Source organism: Cylas formicarius, unplaced genomic scaffold (genome assembly GCF_029955315.1).
Source record: "Cylas formicarius isolate icCylForm1 unplaced genomic scaffold, icCylForm1.1 PGA_scaffold_1__22_contigs__length_36826433, whole genome shotgun sequence".
NCBI lineage: Eukaryota > Metazoa > Arthropoda > Insecta > Coleoptera > Brentidae > Cylas > Cylas formicarius.
The window spans coordinates 30,036,421-30,063,090 of NW_026844264.1; the positions used below are offsets into that span (position 1 = coordinate 30,036,421).

General features: G+C 32.5%; 2 protein-coding genes across 4 annotated transcripts in view; one reads left to right on the top strand and one right to left on the bottom strand.

The window, feature by feature from the left end:
• LOC132696093 (fibronectin type-III domain-containing protein 3a) overlaps window positions 1-26,670 on the bottom strand; it is a 127,400-nt gene that overhangs the window by 19,055 nt on the left and 81,675 nt on the right. For all 3 annotated transcript variants that reach the window (XM_060660691.1, XM_060660692.1, XM_060660694.1), the window contains one exon: window positions 23,792-23,979. In XM_060660691.1, the coding sequence (XP_060516674.1) occupies window positions 23,792-23,979 (188 nt within the window). The remainder of the gene's footprint in view (window positions 1-23,791; window positions 23,980-26,670) is intronic.
• LOC132696094 (probable pseudouridine-5'-phosphatase) lies at window positions 748-4,627 on the top strand. Its single transcript, XM_060660696.1, has 4 exons — window positions 748-1,283; window positions 2,153-2,371; window positions 4,109-4,347; window positions 4,405-4,627. The coding sequence occupies exons 1-4, from the start codon at window positions 1,205-1,207 to the stop codon at window positions 4,582-4,584; spliced, it is 717 nt and encodes a 238-aa protein (XP_060516679.1). The 5' UTR covers window positions 748-1,204; the 3' UTR covers window positions 4,585-4,627.

The window sequence follows — 26,670 nt, forward strand, 5'->3', positions numbered from 1 at the left end:
GAGAGGCCCGATTTGGTGGGATGTTCGGAAATTGAAAAGAAAAGGAAATTGAATTAAAAATTATCTGTATTAAAAAATTGTTATCTCTCCCAAATATTTTTTGCACTTTTAGTATATAAGATAATAAAGACACCTCTTATTTTATTTTTAGCCATGTTGCTGCGGAATTCTCGAATGAAACGTTTTCCCTCCCGAGTCCAAAAATATCATCGTTTATTCGTTTATAGTTTATACTATAAAAATTAGTTTATTTGAAATTCCTGGCGCAATAAAAACCTACCAAATGTGGATGTTCCTAATTATACTCTGTGAATCAGTTGCAAAGTTTTACTTTTTTGAGACTATTGAGGTTAGGTATTTATTATATTTGTTAGCTATGTGCTCAGAATTTTCCTCTTCCCTCATTATTTCTAGTATTTCCTGTAATATCTTTAGTTATTGCCACATGCATTTCATTTTGTAAGCATCTTCATATTTATTATTGTTGTTACTTAAGGCAAAAAGAATGTCTAACCTTTTTTTAATTTCCTGTAATTCCGGATTTGTTTTAGCTTTTTCTGATTAAAAATAATTTTATACGTACTTACATGGTATGAAAAATGTCACTTTAAATGTCAAAAATTAAAAAAAAATATTTTATTTTTCGTTATCGATATATAAAATTGAACTTATGAGAAGGTATATTATCTAGGTGCCTAGAGTTGTCAGTCTGGCAAACCAACCTAATTTCATCCAGCTTTTAAGAAATCATCGCTGGAGGCGTAAAATAATTGATAAATCGATTTCTTTTGTTACGACGCCATCGACAGCGGTCTATTAGTCTTCTTACCTTTCTCTCTAACGAGAACGATCGATCTTCTTTAAAATACCGTTCTGGTAACGAGCAACGGGTCCGCCATCTTAAACCATTCGACGCGTTCATTTGAAAACAATTGTAGGCGAAAGTTTACCGCCACCAAAGCGAACTATCATTTCTGTGGCGAAAATTTCTAGTCCATTGTGCGTTAATTATAGTATCTGGATTACTAGTACGTACCCGAGATGGGCAATTGTAAGAATTTCAAAGAAAGTCGATTACACTCGAGAGTACTTTCAACCAAGCTGAGATGGACGGTAAATGCTTATTTGACACCTGACACACTACGTCAAAATAATTTTAATGAAATTGTTAAGCTCGGTAACGAAATTTCCGTAAACGATTGGAATGAAATTGCATTGTTGCACAATGCCTAAATTTAAAAATGTCACGCACGTGATTTTCGATTTAGATGGAACGCTCTTGGGTGAGTAACGGTAACCATCAATTATAGTTGTTCCAATATCTAGAAGGAGCTCTATATAGATATGATTATTTGAAAAAATTAAGTTTAATACAAGCGCCAAGGGAGACTCTAATATAACACTAATAATAATTTACAGAATTGTTTACATAATTTTTTATGAAATTTGTTTTGTGTAATGTTTAGTCGCACAAAAAAGCAGCGCACTGTACTACTGTACAGAATAGGGCAATCTTATTAACAATTATGGTTCCGTCACATTGTTCACGGGGTATAGGCAAAATTCAAATTTAAAAAAAGTTGCGTCCAATAACTTTTTGCCTGACCTTGTATTCTAAGAATGGCACTGAATCTTATAAGAAAAGTTATCCTTAAACTAAGTTATCCAAATGGAGAAAAAATTCACAACGTTTTAAAAAATCTCAAAACCAAAAAGGACTAGCCAAATTTTTTCTGCCTTTTGCCCAAAAAAGTAGCGAAAACGCAGAAAATGCATTTGGTTAACGTATCGCACGCACATAAACAAATTAAAGAAAAACAAACATTCATCACCATCATATCGTCGTTAATAATAATAGTCAAAACGTTGGGTGTTAAGCTTGTTACATCCCTGCGTTCGTAATTTCGTAACGGATCTTATGGAAAGACCAGTATGGACGAAATCTCAGTGAAAAAAATTTAGATACGCCATGCATTCTGATTTGAATACTACGATATAGCCTTAGGTAATAATTAAATTCGAGCAACAATATAAAACGAGAACCATGCACGACATTTCCTTCCATGATTCGCTACATACCAAAGTCTTATAAAACCTAATGTCTTATGCGAAACACGCTTAGAGAACAGAGTACTATCCCGCAAAGTTGTAGATTCAGAGAAAGTATACCTGGAAGCTTTGGCCAAAACGATTGAGGATTACGGAAAAAAATACTGCTCAAAGATAGCCGAAAAAGTGTCGGGCAGTGTTTTGGAGGAGACGTCCCGAATTACGAGGGAACTGCTCAAGATCAATGCCAGCAATGAGGAATTTGCCGGAAAATTTGCTGATTACGCTCACGAAAAACTGGGCAATTGCGATCTAATGCCTGGTAACTAATGGGGTTCGGGTTATATAGTAAGGTTCAGATTCTACCGTCGATGTTAACTGTGAAAAATTCACAAACTCCTTTAACCCCATTGTGCAGATTTTCCAAAAATATCGAACCAATTAACCAAGTAAACCAAATCAGTTTTTTAAACAAACTTCCACTGTAATAGTTTTTTTAAAACTTCTGGATTCCTTCTGCCAATCCGCCAATCATCCTGTTGGCTTGTTCGGAGCTTAACTGAAACTGGTTCGCATATTACTCTGTACCTACTTTTATATTGTTTGAGGGGAGCGTCTCGGATGACTGATTCCTATATTGGTGAGTCGTGGTTAAGATTGTTAGGTTGCTTATAGATTTCTATAGACTCTCGGATTTTTCGTTGGCAGAAGAATTGATTACATACAAGAAGAACTGCTGATGAGTTTATTTGGCCTTAAGGCTCTTTCCTAGTTGATATTTTTCATCCGGTCTTTCCAATGTATTCTTCGCCGCATATGCCGAAATGCTGTAAAATCTAAAATGGAATTTTGTCTTTGACGGATCGAATATGTTGAGAAATTTTTGAACAAGTGGTAAATCTGGTTTTGACGTTATATTTCTTTAGAACTTTTGATATGTGGTCAGTTATGTTTTGAATATAAAGAAGGACGACAGTGGCAAGTGTGGGATTGCTTTCGGTTTCATTGCTATTGGAAGGTTGTGGTGAAGTGTATTTTGTGATGTGTGTGGAAATTATTAGAGAGAAGAGCAGAGGTTTTAACTTTGGGTTCAATGACTCGGACTGAGAGTTTTATGGCTCTGTAAACAAGAGGGTTGATAACCGATGATTTTTAGGCCGGGTGGTGATGTAGCAATGCACTACGTATCGGTCTGTGCGCGTAGGTTTTTTGCAAACACAATGACCCAATGTTAGATCTGAAGAAAATCTACTAGGGATTCCTGATCATGAGGTCAAATAACAAAAGTATCATCGACGTAGCGTTTCCATAATTTTCGAGGTGTCGAGAGCTTTCTTCTCAAAGGCTTCCATAAATATATTCGCGATGACTGGTGATAGTGGAGAACCCATAGCTGTTCCCGACGTTTGTTCAAAAATTTGACCGTTATAAGAAAAACATGTCCCAATGTTCCAGACAAGTACTTTTCAATTAAGGTGAGAAGGTTTAGTTCCAGATTCTCAGATTTCAATATATCTGAAATGATGGTGAGAGTTTCGGGAATAGGAACTTGAGTAAAGAGGGATTCTACGTCGAAACTAAACAGAGTATCTTGTACTTTTTATTTGTTCAAGGTGAAAAGAATTAAGTACGAAACTGCCAATTTTCCCTGTAAAGTGTTTTAATAGGGAAGGTAGATATTTTGTTAGAGAATATGTTGAAGAATCAATGGTGCTGACAATAGGTCGAAGGGGAAATTCTGATTTGTGAATCTTTGCGAGTCCGTAGAAATGAGGCATTTTAAGAGTCATGAAGGGATGACAGATTTTTTCACGGAGTCTGATAGAGAAGAAGCCTTAATGATAGATAGGTTGCGTTCCATAGATGACGTAGGATATTTTTTTAGTTGACGATATGTTCCGTCTGTAAGAATATCTTGAATCATTTTATGATGAAGAAGCCAACAGGATGATTGGCGAAACGTTAGCTAGTTCGACTAAACAAAAACCGAGGCAGGAAGATTCCAGAAGTTTTATAAAAAGTAAACCAAATCAAACTAAACCGTTCACGTAATCCATAGGAGCGGAGAAGCTGGTGAGACATTTTCACGCGAATAAAATACCAATGGCAATAGCGACGTCGTCCCACGAAGAATCAGTTCGACACAAGTCGGAAAAACACAAAGAATTTTTCACGCTTTTCCATCACATCGTATGCGCGGGCTCTGATCCCGAAGTGAAATTGGGCAAACCCGCTCCCGACACGTTTTTGGTCTGCGCCTCTAGGTTCCCGGATAAGCCTCAACCAGAATGCTGCTTAGTAAGCACACGATACCATTGACATTGCATTTTTCAAGAATTCCGGTCAATTTTTAAGGTCTTCGAAGACTCGGTCAATGGTGTGAAAGGTGCTATAGCGGCAGGGATGCAGGTGGTAATGGTTCCTGACGAAAGAGTACCTCAGGACCTGTGGAAGCTAGCTACGTTAAGGATCGATTCATTAGAGTACATGGCGCCAGAGCTGTTCGGGTTGCCCGCGTTTCCAAAAAATTTATAATGTAATTAAAAAGATCCACAAACAAAATAAATGAACAATTAATCCAGACCGAAACGTGCGGATAAATAAGTGCCAGTATATCATAGTCAGTTTTTACTTCTTCCTTTTTCTAACGCCCTACTGTCAGTGATCTCTTTTAAAGTGAATTAAAGAAAAGCACTGATGATTTCATCATAATCATCATTTAAGGTATTGAGATCAAAAGCTTCATACAAGGTTGCTCAGTTTCGTACAAAGCTATGATTATTCACCATGTCATCTAAATCGTTATCTTGAAAATCATCCCAACCAAAAATTAAATTATCGGTTATAGCAAGAAGAAAATTCTGGAATAAACACGTAAACAGACTGATCGACGACAGATTGCTAATAATGACAAAGATTAATGTACCCGTCGGAAGAAGATCCAGAAGAAGACCGTCGAGCGGGATAGGAAGAATGATAGAAATCTTCATTAGGAGAGGTTTTACTAAGATAAACAGGGGTAAAATATTGATTAGAAACTCTGTTTTCTGCATGATGGTTTTGGATTAGTAGTGGTGAATTTTTGAGTATTGTCTAAGTTGACATCCTGATCCTACTAAAAGAGCGATTTCCAGGTATTATATAACGCTATTAGATAATGTGGATGCGATAAAAATTATTGTTCCTGGGAATGTTTCTACATTTCGCCTACTAAACCATACCCATACGCCATTGTCTGTGTAAACGGATATCTTCACACTCTAAGTGTCAACCGCTATGTTGACTGTAGAACGCCGCAAGGTCATTGGTTAAAATATCTAGTAGCTATATGTAGTTTTTGAAGTCAATATGTTGAATGTATCATTTCCAAACTCACTTTCAACGAGTAACACCTATCAGCTGCTAATTCATCATAATTCTCCGTTTGAACGTGGCATTTTTTCAGCAGCACTTTCTTTACATTTTGTGAAAAAAAAAAGTTAAGCGCAAGTGAAGATCCCTGTTTACGAATGAAATTCCGACATTTTCTGTACAAAAATGCCACTCCCGCTTCAAGCAAGAAAAAGTGTATAAAAGCTCATTGAACATCCAAACAATGAAATCAGCTGGTATATGTAAAGTTGGTTGCCTACGCTAGATACGTTACGTTTATTAATTTGGTTAGTTTCGATGATACACACACACTTTTTAAGCCGGAACTCATACCGGGATTGCATTCAATTTCTAATTTCTTTAGGTAATCACAAATACCGCGAATTCCGTAAACAAATCGACCAAGGAACGCAAACTTACCGGCCAACCCATCCGTCGATGACGGACATCGTTGCCAAATGTTATTGCTAATTTTTACGCGTATCAGTATAAACAAAATCGTATAAATGATATACTTTATATGTCTACTATTTAACTACATTCGTAATTGTTACAAACAATACATTACAGCTTAAATAAATTTACTTCGCGTAACTTCTCGGACATGTAAATCCGGCAACCTCGATACCGGCGGTGTGTCCCAGATTCCACACCGAACAGCCTTGCGTTTTTCTCCGGTGAACGGATTTGTGTTCTGTGCGTCTTTGAACGTTGTTTTCAAACGTCAGCTCTTTCCGGGAAATGTTGCAAACATATACTTTCACAAACTAGATAACATACCTTAACGTTACATTTGATGCGGAGTTAATGAAATCGCTTGAAAAAGAATTTATGATTTTCTTTAATGACTTATTTATGAATTGATGCAATCTGGTATAAAATATATTAATTAATTGTGAAAAATGTAGCAACCAACGACTTCTCTTCTTGAATTTAAAATTATTTTAATTGTTTTTTTTTTCATAATCGAACGACACCATCCCATAGTTTCCTAGTTGCTTTGCATTTTCCTATACGCCTTGAAGCTATCGATGGGTTGTTTTTTTAGTAATACGTATATATATCATCTTGTCTGAGCTTGTGCCTTTCAACGGCATAGGCAGACGTCTTTTATCATACTACAACAGCGCGTTCTTTTTGTTCTTCTTTCTTTGCTTCTTCTTTTTTAAGGATCCTTTTCAATACGTATAATGTGTCGCAGGAAGTGCATAGATGGACAGGAGTGGTGATTGCCGTACTAAACAATTGCTTGCCGAATATAAATAAGTAGATAGCCCAAAATAATATGATATATTCTTATTTTTATTTAACTTTAATATAAAATACTAACCATTCATAATAAGAAAACTGAGTATTGTTGAATTTGAAGGGGTTAACATAGAATTATCTAATATTCTATATTTCGGCGGACGCGCCGGGATCATTGTAATCCAAAAACTAAATGAACACTAACTCGAATTAAAGACAATAAAGACTTCTTGCACCTCTTATTTGATCCTTGTTTTGCTTTGTCCCTTATTTGTCAGAAGTAATAGGATAAGTTTCATAAATAGTGTGGGTTATGAATTAAAAAAAACCCCCACCCCCTCCCGCAAAAAAAATCTAGGAACACCATTCCCGTCAAGATGGAACGAACAGACATTTTTCCGAGATGATTCACAGAACGTATACGCTACCGATTTTTATATACCGCAATAATCCGTTTATGGAAGCATACTATGTTGGCGTTCAGGCCGGAAACGCGCGGATGACAAGGTGACAAAACAATGGGGTCGTTGAATTTAATTGTTTACGTTATGATTTTGTAATAGTCATCCTTGACGATCGGGGAATTAACTCGACATCATTTACTCGCCGCTTTCCGGTTATCGACGAAATTAAAACAATATTTAAAAAACATACCATACGAAGCGTGCAGTGTGGGCACTTTATTAGGGGCCTTTACCTTTTCTCAGAAACTATTGATTTTAGAAAAAAAAGTATACATTTTTAACTTTCTTGCTTGCTTGCTTGATTAAAATCACATATGTCAAACTTTGACTTTTAGTCATAACTTCACTTAAAACAATTATAGACACTCATTTGGTTACCACAGCCTACCAGAGTAAAAAGTAAGTTTTATTATAATATTATTATGCCTTTTAAAACAATGGGAATTTTTTACTATTAATGAAAACTTTATTTAAATATGCGAAATCTCAATATGTTGTCGCATCATTCCTTGAAACAATCATTAAAATTAAATAAAATATAAGAGAAATATGCCACTATAAAATTCTTTAAAATAATTAGGTCAGTATTTTTCGCCAGCGAGTTTATTACTAAAAATGTCGAAAACCATTAGATTTATATATATATATATATATATATATATATATATATATATATATATATATATATATATATATATATATATATATATATATATATATGATGACACTATATTCCGGGATATCATCCGTTCGCTCGTTGAACTCCGACTGGAATCCTGCAGACGTTTCGCCAAAATCTCACTTGGCATCTTCAATGCTCGCGCTCCGAAAACACTTCGAACACGGAGCGCGAGCATTGAAGATGCCAAGTGAGATTTTGGCGAAACGTCTGCAGGATTCCAGTCGGATGCAGGATTTGCAGGATTCCAGTCGGAGTTCAACGAGCGAACGGATGATATCCCGGAATATAGTGTCATCACATTTTTTCATCCGTGAATCAATACGTGAGAATATATATATATATATATATATATATATATATATATATATATATATATATATATATATATATATATATATATATATATATATATATATATATATATATATATATATATATATATATATATATATATATATATATATATATATATATATATATATATATATATATATATATATATATATATATATATATATATATATATATATATATATATATATATATATATATATATATATATATATATATATATATATATATATATATATATATATATATATATATATATATATATATATATATATATATATATATATATATATATATATATATATATATATATATACCAAATTACCCGCTTTGAGAAAAAATATGAAAAACATGGGCGTCTCATTTAAAAACAATGAATACTGCAAGTTTTAATTAAAAAAAAAGTCCTTTAAGTCACCCTGTATAATTTTTAAATACCGCGTCCTCGCAGATCATTAGAAGGAAGTCTTCTAAATATAAATTTGATCAATCAAAATATATAATCTCAATTTCTAATCTAAACTACAGAAAATTCGAATAAATGGCTTCTATAAAAATTGCCTTCATTTTATAGGGTGTTTGTTCCATTTAAAATTTTAAAAATCATGTCGGCCTAGCACTTATCCGACACCCTGTATATATAACAAATTAATAATTTTAAAATTTAATTTAACCAATAAAACTTTTGCATAAACTTTTTTTTCTAAAATCAGTGGTTCAGGAGAAAACGTACATGCCTAAAAATGGCCCACCCTGTACATAGTAGTAATGAAATAAATAATTTACTTTCCGATCAATGTTATGCGTCATCAAGCTGAGCTCCGCCTTCATTTAACAACGAGCAATCCTAATCAGATTAATATAAATCTGATATTTACATATTTACATATTAATATATATTGACAAATTATAGATCAAGGAGAATTTTTAAATCACCCAAGTATTACGTAGAGTCTGAGCACACAACGTTTGGAAGGCAAACATCGACGTTATCTGTTTATGTGAACTTTTATGCTTGAATTTCATACGAATATCATTAATTAACACCCTGTATATAAATAGTTCTAGTTAAAATAAATTTTACATAAATTAATTAATGTTTTTTTTTATTAAAGAATGAATAAAGAATCCAACATTGTCATTTTTATTACGTAGAATTTTAATCGAAATATTGCTCTGAACTGTCACTATCAAAAATTCCAACTAATTAAACTTCCTGTTTGTTTCATCACAGGTTATCACATTCTATTACAAGAAAAATGCAAAAAAACGATCAAACAGTCCCTCAAACAATAGCAGCATTTGAAGAAAAAATTCCATACCATTATTATTGCCTACTTTGCAGAGGTTACGCTATTGTTATTGCTTGCCTAAGAAAATTCTTTCAATTTGTATTTAAATTTATTTATATTTAAAATTTTGTGAAACTTTATTTTAAAGCTCGATACCTCAAACACAATCCATATAAAAAATCGTAATAATAAACTAGCTTCGAAATGACATATATTTTTTTAAATAAATAAAAAAGTTTTGGCTTGTGTGGACTTAGTAATAAATTATGCTCAAACGAAAGCTGTTAAAGTATATCAAGAACGTCATATATTATGCAAGCATGCAGACAAAAACGTTTTCTGGATATTCTGGAATAAAAAGTTCTAAACGGTCCCAAGTAAACTAAATTTTGCGTAAATGTATTGGTTATTGCCACATAAAAAAAAAGATTGCAGATTGTCAAGACGATTGCCAGTAAATTTTAAAGTCATTTCGTCTGAAATTCATTTAGTTAATGTACCAAAAACAAAAATGGCTTTTAAAGCCAAGCTTTATTCGAGTAATTTTTGTGTCACACTGTTTTTAGTAGAAATTTGCTACTTCGAACTCCACTAGGCTAGAAGAGATGAACATTCCACGAAAGACATTAACAATATTATCTGTCAAGGTTACTTAAAATTTCTCACGAAAAACTAATTTAAATTAATGCCCTAATACTTTTTAAGATATCATTTTTTTTTAAAGGCTTTGAAAATAGTTTTACCGCCTTAATTATCTGCACAACACACAAAATACACTGATTGTATATTTATAATTATTATTTTTACTATTACTATTTCCCAATTATTTAATCATCGTTATCAATGTTGAAAGAGGACAAATAAATAAGTGTTTTTAATATCTTTTGATAACAAAATTTTCTTTCTTTGATATTTTAAACTAGGATGGTTTGATGAGGTAATAAAATTTTTTTTCTAAAGAGTCGTTAACGAGAGCTTAATTATTTATTAACTTATTAATTGCAGGTTTCTTGAACTGATCGCTTGTCACGCGCTGTTTGCAATAAATGTTCCTCTTTTCCTGTGTCCTTTCGATTGCCATTCCATTGCTTGTTTGGGAAGTCTTGTATGGGCATTCGTTGCACGTGTCCCATTCCAAATTAATTGTTTCCTTTCAATATCATCTACAACGGTTCCTCCGATGCCCATAATTTCTTTGATTCTGTCCCTTCGAGAAACCCTTACTGACCTTGCATCCATCCCAACAGCTTCTACCCTTTTTTTATATTTTTCTGTAAGTCTTCAAGTTTCAGCTTTGGATTTTACTAACGTTTCATATTATTATTTTTTGTTATATTTTTATTCCATAGTATTCCATTACGACATGCTATTGTTTTTTTGGATGTAATTCTATTTCCTTGTTGTGTGTTCTTGTTGTATCGAAAGTAACTCCCAGCTATATTTGTACTCTTGGCAATGTTTAATGTACAATGTGTCATTCAATTGTAGATCACCAGGTTCTCCACCAACACATAGATATTTTATTTTTTCTATGTTAAGGTTTTCTATGCAAGGCTCCATTTCTCATATTCTTCGATCGGTTTACGCATCATGTACTCCTCTTTATCATTTAACACCTGCAAACTGCAAGGTGTATAAATAAAAGTCATTAATTTTAATCCCCATTCCGAGTATTTTCCTTTTCCATTGTTATAGGGCTGCAGCCACATAGATATTAAACAGTGTTGAAGATATATAAATCCTGCAGTGCAGCAACCAGTGTATGATTGATGTTTCTGTCCTTTAGGATCTTCCAAAGTCTTGTTGGCGGTATTGTATCATAAGCTTTTTGAAGATCAACAAATGTTATATGTGTGTCTCTGTTCGTGGCCATTTTCTTCTCAATGATTTGCTTGTTGTTACAAAATCTTCTAGCACGAAGCCCACTTTGTTCTTCTTCTTGTTGTTACTTAATTTCTGTTCATTAATTTAAAAGAAAGATCAAATTAAAAATTTAAGACGAAAAACATATTCCTTACTTTAGTAACAATAACTCTCGAAGACGAATAGCTTTCGAGATGCAGTACTTTATATTCTTATCCGACGACCCCCGTATTTTGATATTTTCATTCATCAAATCGGTTAAGAAACGCCGGCCATTACTTAAAACAGAAAACATCGTGTGATCCGCTCGTGTGAAAATCCGGCCGCCAGGTCCGCGTTACCGGATTTACCCGGAACTTTTCGGCCGGATTTATCTTACCCGGCAATTTCCTTTTTCGCCCGTTCTCCGCTCGATCGACGTTTAATTTCAATTCCGAAACGCCCCTCGGTCGACCTTCGTTTCCTGGTCTGGGCGGTGATATTCCGCGTTTTCTTTTTTTGGAGAAACTTTAACTGGCGCAAAAGGTATTTTTTTATCAACGGGTTTATCATAAAATTCACCTGAACGAAGGGTGGGGCGAAAATTACGTTACGCTATTATTAACTAAAGGGGAAATTTTGTGAAAACTTATATTTACATTTGTTACGCTTCAAAATACGGTGTCACTTTGGAAAAAAATATTAAATATTCAAAGAAATAGTAACATCCACGGACAAAATGGCAAATGATAATTTTTTTTGACAACCTTCTCTAAAATGGCAAACTATGCACTGATCAAGCTTGCGCAAAGTATCACGTTAAGAAGCGAGTTGGTTACCCATGCTCACGAGTCACTTCGAGCATTGTCGGTACTTTAGTCACGGTTGTGGGAGCGATCGCTTGTTTTAAATACTAATCGTATTTTGACGTAGATCAATTCCGACGCTAACGTTACACAGTGAATGTATAGCATGCGTTGATAAAGTTCTTAATCTTGGATTAACCAGGGTAAACTAGAGAGACTAATCTGTGGTTTATCAAAAATATTGTTTAATATACTATTGACAGTTTGCTTTATAGTCTTTTGTTTCCCCAGCGTCACATAAAATAAAGTATATTAAATTTCCTGAGCATTTGTATACAATACCGATTAAATATATCTTTTTTTTTAATCTACAATATACAATCCAACATCAAATAGGGTTGTAGAATTGACCGATCAATTTTTTTTGTGTCAATTGACCAGAAAATTTAAATGGTGAATATTGACTATAAAACAAATAGTATTATTAAATATTTGTAGGTATGCTCTACAATTGTTATTTAAGACATTTTGATTTAATTTGACTAGTCATACATTAACTGTACATTAACTATACCTAGGTTTTATACAGAATGCGTTAACTTTAATACTTTTCTGGTAAAATATTCAGTTCATTTTGGATTCAGTACAGACTAAAGGTATTTTTTTAAACCGACTTGAATTCCCTTATTATTTTTTATTTTTAAAACCTTTCTAGTGTTCGATTTCAATTGACACCAAAAATAATAGTTCTAAAAAATGGTTACTAACAATTTATTACAATTAATATACGCCGGAGATGGTAATAAACAATAAAATATAAACACGTTGGGGTGGGTTCGCATGGGTTCACAATATTACGAATGACAGAATTATAACTGTTTAGGCTAGACCGATAAATAATTCGAGTCCAAAATAAACATTCCAAACACCCAAATCGAAATGTGAGAGCGTATCGATCACTTAAAGCTAAGGACGCAGACATATATGTAGATAACGTTCTTCGACGTTTTTCGATTTCTTTTTTACAATCTTTTTCGGTAGTTCCATAGAGCTTCCTCGAGCTCTTTCTTTCTCTAATCCCATTTTCTATCCCCTCTCTCCACCACTTTCGTGATCACTTCCGGTTACCAAGTTCTAGTTTCCATTCCATACCAGTGGTTTTTTTCGAATATCGTCTCTAATTGTGGGTGTCATAACCATAATCTCTATAACTCGTTCATTGGTTATTCTTTCTCTCCTAGAGATTGCGGATGACCGCTTCCGAAAGTCCATTTCCGTTGGGTTTACGATTTTCTCCGTACTTTCTTTAATTGGCTATACTTGATCAATATGTTATAACGCTCTTAACTATTGTATTAAATATTCTTCTTTTGTTCTCTTTTGATGTGCTTTTGCCCATAGGTTTCAAATTCCATTCCCTTTAGCGAGCCTATTGCTTTCCTGTCTTGTCGATCTCTGTCTCTAATACCTCTTTTTAATGTAGTTGTGTGATTGTGACTCCTAGATATTTGTAGCTGTCCGTTCGTTTTCTTACTATATTTTCCCTATACATATGTATTGTATATCTGTTTGGTAGTCTTTGGCAGATGATCGTCAAATTTCGTTATTATTCAAAGAAGTGGAATGTTGCGTTGTGTTTGAAAGACCACTAGTGAATAACGTCATAATTCAAAACCACCAAGCAAAAGCGTTTTTAAGTAGATTTCCATGAAAATAGGAACGCCTTTATTGCAATACCTATTGCGCATTCGTATATAGTCAGTCACTGATGAAAGGAAAGGAAACGCAATCAATAATAGCGGCGTCGTAATAACAATAATAATTAGCAATACTTGTTCAAGATAAACGTACACGCGATGGTAAATCAGTTTACTACTAATTAAGATAAATGGTTTTAGGTAAATTTCGTTTGTCTGAAGAATGAACTGGCTGCATAAACGCAACCTAATTTTATATCCGTATTTTTCTATTCTGACAAACTCTTTTCTGAGTTAACAATTTTAATTTTACTTTTATTTCTTATGATACACATAATTCGCATCGATGCTATTTTCACATATTATGAGGAAAACAATTATCATATTTCTCATAAACATGTTCTGAAAATTTACACGATAACCGTTTGAAAAGATCAAGATCATTTTTCTATGTTAAGCACATACCATACCACCATTAAAGTATCGATACCTACTCATTTCGATAGCACTCAAATCTTTTTTCGATACTACTCAAATAAATACTCCTAAAGTATCGATACTTATTCATATCGATACTTTTAGCAGTTTATTATTTTTTTATTTATTTTAAGGAAACTAACAATGAACGTTGAAGGACAATAATTAAAACAAAATTAAGAAGGAAAAGAAAACTTTTATTATAAAGGTTTGCGTCACGTTGAGCACGTACTTTAAACAAAAAACTCCATGATAACATTGGAATAATAAGCCGATGAAAAAGAATGAAGGGCGGACATCTTTGTCGCTTTTGGCTCGGGCTTAGTCGAGTGAAGTCGGGTGAGTTCGAGTTGGCTGGCGCGAGACAACGCGTCACCATAGATCAGATAGAGATTATGTTTGTCTGATGCGTTCGTTTTTTTTTTTTAATGGTGAGGCTGACTCGATTTGATACCAAGTACTTTTGTTTCGATACCGAGTAAGTATCGCAAGATTGATTCGATGCTATAAATACTTGGTATCGAATCAAAAGTATCGAGTACCGACTCGTATTTACTAAGCCCTAAGCATAGATGATATGTCGATCGAACAGAGACCTGTAAGAAAGCTAATATGGAAACACTTACGTGCAAGTTTATTGATTCGACCCCAGTTCCAAAGTCTGGATATATATCTTTCTGCAGTATTAATAATAAAACACAATTAGTATTTAGGACTGGTGGTTTGTATTAACAATTAATGTATGAAACATTTTTTTTAATTGTGGCTGATAGCTATGCTTTTTTCGAGAAAAATATTCATACAAAATTTGTGTTTCATAAACAACGCTACTGCGATTTAAAAAAAAATTACTTTCGTATCGTATCCGGTTTCATATAATTCTTCAAAAAATCAGTTTCGATTGCATAATTTTCTCATGAATTATTTTCTTTGTTTATAACAAAAAATGAAACTAATGAAAACTAAAAATTATTTAAACAATTTAAAATGGATGTTTCATAATTTTCCTTTGTGATATTCTAGATAAGGTTATTTATTTTAAGTTATTATTTTTACTTGAAATTTTCAAGGCTTTTTTTATGGCCCAATGCTGGGGATGAGACTTGTTCCACGTGTTCCGTTACTGTGCATCCACATTATTTACTCAAACCGGAGATTATTTTGGCAGTCACTTTTAAGGAGCACAACTTTTCTAAAATATTCAAAACGTCAGCTAAGAGCAAGATTAAACAGTAAGTAAGCTGAGCAGGAAAATAAAATTTTTATCTTTTCTTACGATGATATAGAAAAAATAATATCCATGGGTTTGAAACAGCAAACGAGAACGATTTTAAAAACTAGTTTTGGTTAGTTGAGCGATTTCATGAGGTGTGGCTTAGTCGCGGTCTTTAGTTGTTAAGAACTGCACAGAAGTTCAGAAATAAAAATAATGATTAAAAATATAAATATAATAATAACAGATTACATATATTTAACGATAAAATGGTAATCTAAATCCTAAATAAACATACACACCTGATATCCGAACAAATTATCTTAGTATTTGGTAAAAAAGACATGTACGCCGCATTTGATACATCAAAAATTTCTTTGATATTGTTCTACAAACACAAAACTACATCAAGGTGATCTAATTTACTTATTTATTTTCACTATTATACAACATTAATGCGAATATGCGATATATTCCAATTAACTAGGAATACTATATGGTTAACAACTCAACGTTACACAAATTTTAATTCTTGAAAACTACCACTCAAGATTAAACTCGTTAAAATTCCTTTGCAGACGCACAAGTGGACCATGGAAGTCATAGTATGCACCACTAAAAGCATATAGTTATTAGATACAGCTGGATGGGTAAAACATAGCTACAGTCAATTTTTCCTGTGATTAATTGAAAAGCAAGGCATAAATCTGAGACTTAGGACTGCATTGTAGTTAGATAGACCGTTTACTTAAGAAATTCACTAAATGGCGCAAATTTTTCTGCAAAATGTTATTTAACTCTAAACAATTCAAGTTTGACCAACGAAAATTTGAATAGAAGCCGCTGGCAGCCTGTTAAATTTTTTAAGCAAAAAGAGCTTAAACTCATCGGCAAATCCTAGCAAATTGTAATGGAAATTCATTCTTTTTTTCATTTATTATCCCCGTTATTTTATATTCCTCACAACCAAAGCATATTTTTTCCTGAAAACCAACTCAAAACAGATGGAAATAGATCGAGTGGACGCATAAAAGTTAACCATCCATTTAATCAAAGAAATTACGATGATATTTCAAATAAATAGTTTTTTATGGAACCATTTAGCACAATATACATGAGTTCAGTGTAATTAGCAATAAATACTAAATCTTCAAACTATGTTCAAAGCATGCATGGACTAATTTTTTGGCCCACAACAAAAATTTGTTTTTCAAATTTAAATATTTCAAGTTATATTTTTGCGGAATAATTCCGACAGCACTATAAACCGACATAATTTAGCAATTATTTGAGACACCATTTAACTCTCCAAGGCCACCTGAATTACGGGGCTGCCGTACCAGCGTGCGTTGTATAAAACGTAAAGGATTAAAAAAATAAATAGTAGTGGAACGTCTGGGGACAGTCGGTAAAACGAAAAATTCGCTAATCCCCCAAGCCCGCGGAGATGATCACGTTGACGGTTTTAATTTGTATACGACACGAACCTGAAGCTTTTACTGTCGACGCGGTTGGAGGGAAAAAAATATATAAACAAACCCGGGGAGAGGAAAAATTAATTATTATGGTCGGCTTTATTGAGGCACTCGCTACATAAGGAACCCACAATGACACGGAACTGGAATTAAGTAATAAAAAGTTATTGTCGTCGCGACCTTTGGCGTCGACGGAAAAAATACCGCCGTTTGCGGTTAAGAAAGAAAAACTGAAAATACATTGTTTAGGATTTTATCTTCGCTTAGTTTTTGCAAAACATTTCCTCGCGACCTTTAATTTAGACCTAAAAGGACCGCTAAAATCTGGTTGGTCTAAATGTACCAATAAAAATTTATCTGAAAAGACGAAGAAGAAAAAAGTTTCACGCTTAATATCGAAGCGTAATTAAAAAACGTTAGAACCGCACGTCCATGGTCGACAACAATGCACTCGCGAATATGCTTAGCCTGAAATTCCCCAGATTTGCAACGTTTCACGGGAAATTTCTCAGGAAAATTTAACGAATTCACACGACACCATGCGCTCGCGTAATTAGTAGTTTATCTAGCCCATAGAAAACCATTGGGGGCAATATTTATATGGAATAAATTAATTGGATTAATTTATGCGATGCCACGCCTCAGATTTTCTTTTATGTTGATCGGCTTCGTATCCACACTTGTGGTGGCGTGTCATATTCCAAATGTCCACCACTGTTTGTGATATTTAAAATTTATTTATATACATAAAACATATAATAAAATTAACAAGTATACAATAAAAAAAATTATCAATAAAAAAGGATTACTCCTTAAAACTTCATTAAACACTATGGCCAGCAAATTCAAGTGTTTTCGGTATTTTGTCATGTTTGTATATTTACAAAAATTAATTTATGGGTTCTTTGGTTTTAAATCTCTGTCGGCTCGGTACGTTTATGTTTATATAAAATAATGACGGGACTTCGTGACTATGAATGAAAAATTACGGTGTAGGAATGTGCATCCTACGTGGTCCAAATGTTTGCTTTAAAAGCAAACATACAGTCGATAGTTAGTTGCGTTAAACCTTCCGAATTCGTTCTTCTTAAAAGACAAAAAAAAAATCAAAGTTTCTATAATATCGAAATCTACTGCTTATTATTTTACCCCATACCCTTCATGTTACTGGTTAACAATGATCGAATGTGGCACTAGTGGTATTTTAAAGTTTGTTAGGTCTAACGGTTCAGCGTGTGTCGTAGAAAGAGTATAGTATGCAACTTCTTCAACCTAGTGACCAAAGTGTCATTTATAAAATTTATTGCATAGTATTCACTATAGGTATAGCGTAAATAAATTTTGAAAATATTTTAAAGAAAATGCTGATACAATTTTGGCTTGAATTTGCAATCGGAATTTTCAGGTTCATATATATATATATATATATATATATATATATATATATATATATATATATATATATATATATATATATATATATATATATATATAGTTTATATTTTGTTTTTTCTTAGACCTTCTCTATATTTATGTTTAGCTTTTGGTTCTTGGGTTATAGGTCTTTGTATTAAAAGCGATTAAAATTTTTTTTGTCCATATATTGACGTTTCGGTCTTCTATGACCTTCTTCAGAAAGGGGTACAGTCTAAAATTATGTTATAGTACAGTTCTTTTTTTTTTACATATACACAACGGAATTATAAAGAACCTTACCAAAAAGAGACAAACACAAATCTTAAAATTGAAGAGGTAGCATCATATGAAAGTTTATACTTTAAAAGCGTTTGGTTTTGTCATAGTGCCTAGAAATATTATTGTTTTGGTTTTTTCCAACTATGAGAATAAAAAAGTCATACCCTTGATAAAAGATAAAAGTCCAACAAAAAATGATTTGTATACGGCACTCACACACATAATACACACAAATTTAACGAAACAGTTAAAATATATATAAGAGTTTAAAATAATAATAATAATAATAATACCGATACGCGAGGTTTGCTCGCGTCGACGTTACTGTAAAAACATCGTACGATGCACGATTGTTTTGGTGCAAGGTTCAGAGGATATACAGAGTGTTTTTGTTAATTTATAATTTTTTTCTTTTATTTATTTTAAATTATTTTTATATATTATAATTTTATATTAATATATCCCTATGTTGTTACTTCCATTGTTGTTTTATTTCAGAATGTTGCAATATAACTTACTGAGATTGTTGGTGTCTGTTTTCGAATTTATAGAGTTCTTATTTTTTTGGATCTCAACCATTTCCAGAATTTCCCTTTTTTTTGTATTATTTTCGGTTTTTAGAATTTTTACTTTCGCAAAGTTGAAAGAATGCTTGGTTTCCGCGCAATGACTCTTCAGGGCAGTTGTATTTTTTTTGTCGTATTTGTGACCATTAATTCTGTTTTTAAGATACTGGCTTGTTTGACCGATGTACACACCCTCACAATCGTTGCAAGGTATCTCGTAAATGACGTGACTCTTCTTTTCGTCCGGTATCTTGTCTTTTAATTTACTGAAAATGTTTTTTACCAAATTGTATCCTTTGTGAGCAATAGTAATGTTGTGATTCATAAAAATTTTGCTAAAATTTTCGGACATACTGGGTATATAAGGAAGCGAAAGATAATTTTTTTTTTTGTTTTTGTTGGGTGTTGCTTTTTTGTTTAGTTTGGTTATAGAATAGGTGTATACGTTTTTTGAAAATGGTGTTAATTAATCGTTCCGGATAGTTATTTAGTTTTAATGCTTGTTTTGCTTTAGTAATCGATTTTTCTCTGAAATCCGGATCAGAGAGTTTAATTGCACGGTCAGCCAAGCCAATAATTACGGATTTTTTTTGCGATATAGGGTGCTGGGAGTTAAAATTAACGTATCTGGAAGACCAGGTCACTTTAGTGTACCACTCGGTTTTAATTCCTTTTTTTAAATTATGAAGGGTTAAATCTAAAAAGTTGATTTTACTTTGGGACTCTATTTCTATTGTAAATTGTAATTTCTGATGGTAGCTGTTGAAGAGTTGAAGAATTTCGTGTTGTTTGTTTTTTGGTATTGCCGTTATGCAATCGTCTACGTATCTGTAGAAAAAAGGTATGTCAAAAAGGGCATTGCTAAGGACCGACTCCTCCAAATCTTCCAGTACAATTTGTGCGATGGCACCCTATATCGCAAAAAAAATCCGTAATTATTGGCTTGGCTGACCGTGCAATTAAACTCTCTGATCCGGATTTCAGAGAAAAATCGATTACTAAAGCAAAACAAGCATTAAAACTAAATAACTATCCGGAACGATTAATTAACACCATTTTCAAAAAACGTATACACCTATTCTATAACCAAACTAAACAAAAAAGCAACACCCAACAAAAACAAAAAAAAAATTATCTTTCGCTTCCTTATATACCCAGTATGTCCGAAAATTTTAGCAAAATTTTTATGAATCACAACATTACTATTGCTCACAAAGGATACAATTTGGTAAAAAACATTTTCAGTAAATTAAAAGACAAGATACCGGACGAAAAGAAGAGTCACGTCATTTACGAGATACCTTGCAACGATTGTGAGGGTGTGTACATCGGTCAAACAAGCCAGTATCTTAAAAACAGAATTAATGGTCACAAATACGACAAAAAAAATACAACTGCCCTGAAGAGTCATTGCGCGGAAACCAAGCATTCTTTCAACTTTGCGAAAGTAAAAATTCTAAAAACCGAAAATAATACAAAAAAAAGGGAAATTCTGGAAATGGTTGAGATCCAAAAAAATAAGAACTCTATAAATTCGAAAACAGACACCAACAATCTCAGTAAGTTATATTGCAACATTCTGAAATAAAACAACAATGGAAGTAACAACATAGGGATATATTAATATAAAATTATAATATATAAAAATAATTTAAAATAAATAAAAGAAAAAAATTATAAATTAACAAAAACACTCTGTATATCCTCTGAACCTTGCACCAAAACAATCGTGCATCGTACGATGTTTTTACAGTAACGTCGACGCGAGCAAACCTCGCGTATCGGTATTATTATTATTATTATTATTTTAAACTCTTATATATATTTTAACTGTTTCGTTAAATTTGTGTGTATTATGTGTGTGAGTGCCGTATACAAATCATTTTTTGTTGGACTTTTATCTTTTATCAAGGGTATGACTTTTTTATTCTCATAGTTGGAAAAAACCAAAACAATAATATTTCTAGGCACTATGACAAAACCAAACGCTTTTAAAGTATAAACTTTCATATGATGCTACCTCTTCAATTTTAAGATTTGTGTTTGTCTCTTTTTGGTAAGGTTCTTTGTAATTCCGTTGTGTATATGTAAAAAAAAAAGAACTGTACTATAACATAATTTTAGACTGTACCCCTTTCTGAAGAAGGTCATAGAAGACCGAAACGTCAATATATGGACAAAAAAAATTTTAATCGCTTTTAATACAAAGACCTATAACCCAAGAACCAAAAGCTAAACATATATATATATATATATATATATATATATATATATATATATATATATATATATATATATATATATATATATATATATATATATATATATATATATATATATATATATATTTTCACGTATTGATTCACGGATGGAAAAATGTGATGACACTATATTCGGGGATATCATCCGTTCGCTTGTTGAACTCCGACTGGAATCCTGCAGACGTTTCGCCAAAATCTCACTTGGCATCTTCAATGCTCGCGCTCCGCTGTGTTCGAAGTGCTTTCGGAGCGCGAGCATTGAAGATGCCAAGTGAGATTTTGGCGAAATGCCTGCAGGATTCCAGTCGGAGTTTAACAAGCGAACGGATGATATCCCCGAATATAGTGTCATCATATATATATATATATATATATATATATATATATATATATATATATATATATATATATATATATATATATATATATATATATATATATATATATATATATATATATATATATATATATATATATATATATATATATATATATATATATATATATATATATATATATATATATATATATATATATATATATATATATATATATATATATATATATATATATATATATAGTAGTACTTGTAGTACTAATTTTCTTTTATTACACTAGTACTACTATCAAGAGACGCTCAATAGACGTTAATTGTGATTTTGAGTGACAGATTTACGTATTGCGACTAAATGTTGAAGTAAATATCCAATTGTGACAAACCAACCTTAATGCAGTAATTCTTCTATTAAACTTGAAATTGTCGACCTTGTTTAGATTCAGTTATGTAGTACGCTAATGATAGTGCGAGTAAGATGTATACGCGAATTTCGATTTCCACTCGTGCAAAAATGAAACAAAATATTAATCGGCGTCCTAATTAAAATCGTAAAACGTTAAAAACAAAAATGTAGGCTCGCGATTATTGGGAGCTTTTCATGCTCACAATGTAAAAGACGAAATTAACGATGGCAAGTTTAATAAATCCGTGGGCTGATAAAAAATAAGAAGCGCGAAAACTGAATTATGGCAGACGGCTCTGCAACATGCAACAAAGCACTTACGAAGTTCTTGTGCGTCGTTAACAACTGTTGTTATTAACATAGCAACGTTAATACGTACCATACGTAAAGATTTTACGGCGAGAACGCGCATGTAAAGGAAGTCTAATCCTTGTTTTTTCAATACTAAACTCGTAATTACCCCCCAATCAAACGATTAATTACAAATGTTCTCATGCGCGAAAATAAAAAACACAATAATAAAAAGCGCTTATATGGTGCTTACGTGACTGGGCCACTGCATACGATATACGTACGTGTCGTGTGTACTATTGTTCCGAGAATGGACACGATCTTGATAGTGTCTTTAATTGTTTTTTGAAACATTCGTTTCAACACAATGGACCTTCCTTCGATATCTCGGGGGGTCTTACACACGATTGCATTTGCACAGAATATTGCATAAAATATTAAAGAGTTTGGTTATTCTCTGAACATATTCCCGAATACGTCTTTAGACGATACAGCACTGTAAAAAATAGCTTTTTTTTTTAAATTACAAATTACAAATACCTTTGTTTAAAAAAAAAAGGTAACTGATGCTAGAATTTAATTTCAAAATAATTTCCAAGTTCCAAAATTAAATAACTCCGAAACCAGAATTTCTTTTTTGCTCTTTGTGGAAAACTGTTTAAAAAAATACTCTAGTCGAATGAATTAAAAATATCTGTATAATAAAAAGTTTGGGGCCTGTATAGCGATGGTCGTGTACAAAATATTAAACTTTTGCCAGAAGTCAATCAAATGTATTTGTGGTCTAACTGTCACTTCGGTATCTTAAGCCATTACAGAAATATTTTTTGGGGTTCCTCTTACTGAAGTCAACTCCAACTTTCACAGTTTAATACCGTAAAGGCTAAACACACAATGAAGCATAAAATTTTCAACAATTGAAACAATAATTGAGCAATTATTGTTAAATAACAAGGGTTCCATGTCTGACGAATGTTCAGATAAAATGTCATCTTAAAGGAAATTATATAACCTTTTATAAGTCTTGAAAAATCAATGAACTGATCCTCGACCACATTTTGTCGAAACCAAAAATCCGGAACAAGGTTTCGTTTTTCTTGGTTTCTTTATTGCCTTTTTTTATGAGATACTACAAATTACCCTTGTAGATCCATGGCACGCTTTGATTTTTAACCTCAACTTTGACGGTTTCGGACGCACAGTTTTACAGCCAAAAAGATAATTTAATTTTATAGCAAATGAAGTTTATATAAGCAAGAACAATACTTACATAGTGTTGAGGGTTATGCGAGGGCAGTGGCAGTAAACTGGGCGGGTGGTGCGAGGGCGATAGGATCATGTGACGCAGAGTACCGTTTTCGTCGACGATCTGCTGCACCACGTGACCCGGCGGAACTTGTACCGGCATGGCGATGGGCGGCGAGGAATTTGTCGAGACCATGGGTACCGTCACCGGACCTGCAAATACCAAACGCACCAATCAAGTACAAATATAATTTTCAACGCCTGTAAATGATTAAAAAGTTAAATGTGCTCGTATCAGCGAAGGCAAACAAGCGAATGAAAACTGTAAAATATTTGCTCGAGTGCTGAGTAAAGGAAATGAAGTTTACAAAAAAACATATAACTCGGCTTGCTTTTGACAATATTAGGATGAGCCTGAGTTTATCCGTAGAAAATATAATAAATTCAAGTCATGCAAAAAATTGCAAGAACTGTTTAAAACATATAGGTTTTATACAATATCTAAAGTATTGTATTATAGTATTATCCAACAATTTGAACCACTTGTGTGACTAAGCTGGCTAGATCATGAAAGCAAACTTTGAGAGAAGAAATAAATAAATAAATAAATAAATAAATATATATATATATATATATATATATATATATATATATATATATATATATATATATATATATATATATATATATATATATATATATATATATATATATATATATATATATATATATATATATATATATATATATATATATAAGCATGACATAGAAACGACTTAAGTCACATAAAAATATAAAATTAACCTTGTTTTAAAACCGACTTAGGTACTTACCCACTATAACAATAAATTATAATAATTTTTTGTCTTTTTCTAGTTTTTATGAATTCTCTGTCTGATCGCTTGAATTGTATACGATGTCATTAATAATTTTCGATGCAACGATATTATTCAGTGTGAATTAGAGTGCTATATTTGTACAATGCAAATAGGTAACCCTATCCGCTCTGTGTGTATTTCTAACGTTTTATAGTCTAGTTTACCCACGTTTACCGGACATCCAGAATTGGGAGCGATTTCCTGAAATTGCCGACAAAACCTATCCTTTATTTATTGTTTCGTAAAACTGTCGATTAACCACACTTCTGGGCTGCAGTATGATCGAATACAACGGATGTAAATGCTTTGTGCGTTTGTGGCAACACATATTTAGTCATGGAAAATAAAAAATAAGGAAGTTTATAACAATAAAAAAGCTTATATAAAATAAGTGAAGCGAAAACTTTACAGCAAGATTTCATTGCCTGCTTTCCTTTTGCCATCACGGGAAAGAAAAGTGTGTTGGATAAAAAGCCTACAAGTGTTCACGATAGCGTTATTAATCTGAACTCGCATGTGTAAATCAGTACAAACAGCTTACTCATCGAGCTTAATGAAAAGATGGAATTCCCAAATCTTTAACATATGGCTGCTCGGTATGAGGAAACTCAAGCTGCACAAATGACGTCGTCGCGTGTTATGCGATTGACGCCACTTTTAACGTTGTGTAGGGACGAATGAGGAATCAAAAACCCTTACTTATTAACCTTATGGTGACAAGGGGAAAAGATTCCAAATGACACATAGAACATATTACAGTGCAAACTTTGGTTTATGTGTCAATTTATTTTCACAAACACCAAAATATTTTGTAGTTTTGTTTGTAATAGCTGTAGCGATTTAAATAATGCAATTTATTCAATGTTATGCAAATTTTTACTATTTTTCTGGTGAGTTTTGATTATAATTTTACGTCATTTAATAAAACAATATTACTTGAGTATTATTAATTTATGTAAGAAAAGGGTTGGTCTTGTGAACTTTACAACAAACGAACACGCCAAACACTAGCTAATTAAAGCGTGCCACTTGTAAAAAGTAGATTTAATTTTTTTTTAACTAATTTTTTATTAACATAATATAAACGAATGTTATGAGGTCTTGCTTTGATATTTGGTAATGAAATTTAATGTTTCGTCGATTTTTTTTATGTAAAGGTACTAGTGCAATTTTTATATTTCATTACTCACCTTGTATACCGTATCTCACAAACAACCGTATCGCGTTCTTATGCGAAAGCTTTCTGTTTTGTAGAGAATTCACTAAGGAATCATTCCTTTAGAGACTTAATTAACTCCCTGTATAATGTGAATCTTTTCTAACTGCATAATTCACCGTTCTCGGTCAGTGCAAGGATTTCCAGCATTAAGTAGTGCCAACCACTTGTTGACAAAAGAATGTTAATGATTTGTTTGTCGTCTCCAAGCCAAACAGCATAACATCATTAAGTAGGTCATACGCGTAACGGTCAATTCTTAAGATAAAGATTTTTTCCGTAACACAATCGCTATCGTATGAGATCTTCCGAGCACTAGTATTCTAGTTTTTCATTATATTTTTTCTAACTGAAGCCGGAAAGATAGGAATGTTAATTCAACGGAAATTAAAGCAAAAAACAATAACAGGTCTGCTTTGTTGTGGCGTCGTGTGTGGAGAACTTTGTCCTGTGTGAAATTTGCATTGCGTATCTCTTCGTTCTCGAAAAATAAGCGTCACCATGGTGACAAGACATTCAAAAAACACTTGCAACTCACTCTCGCAAGTGGTTCGATTTTCTTCTCGATTTTCTCCCAATTAACAGAGTTTTTGTTGGATTTGATTCGTCACTACTGAAGATTTATTAGACTTTAAACTGAAAATTACTGATATCCTCATTTTTATTGCTATTTATTATGCAAAGCAGAAAAGGAAGAACATTTTCTTATGTTCAAAGAAGTAGTTCATTAGAACCAATAAATTCTGCATTGAGTTTACACTACTAGCAAATTTTCTAAATTGCTATAATTTTAATGGTAATTTTCGTAAT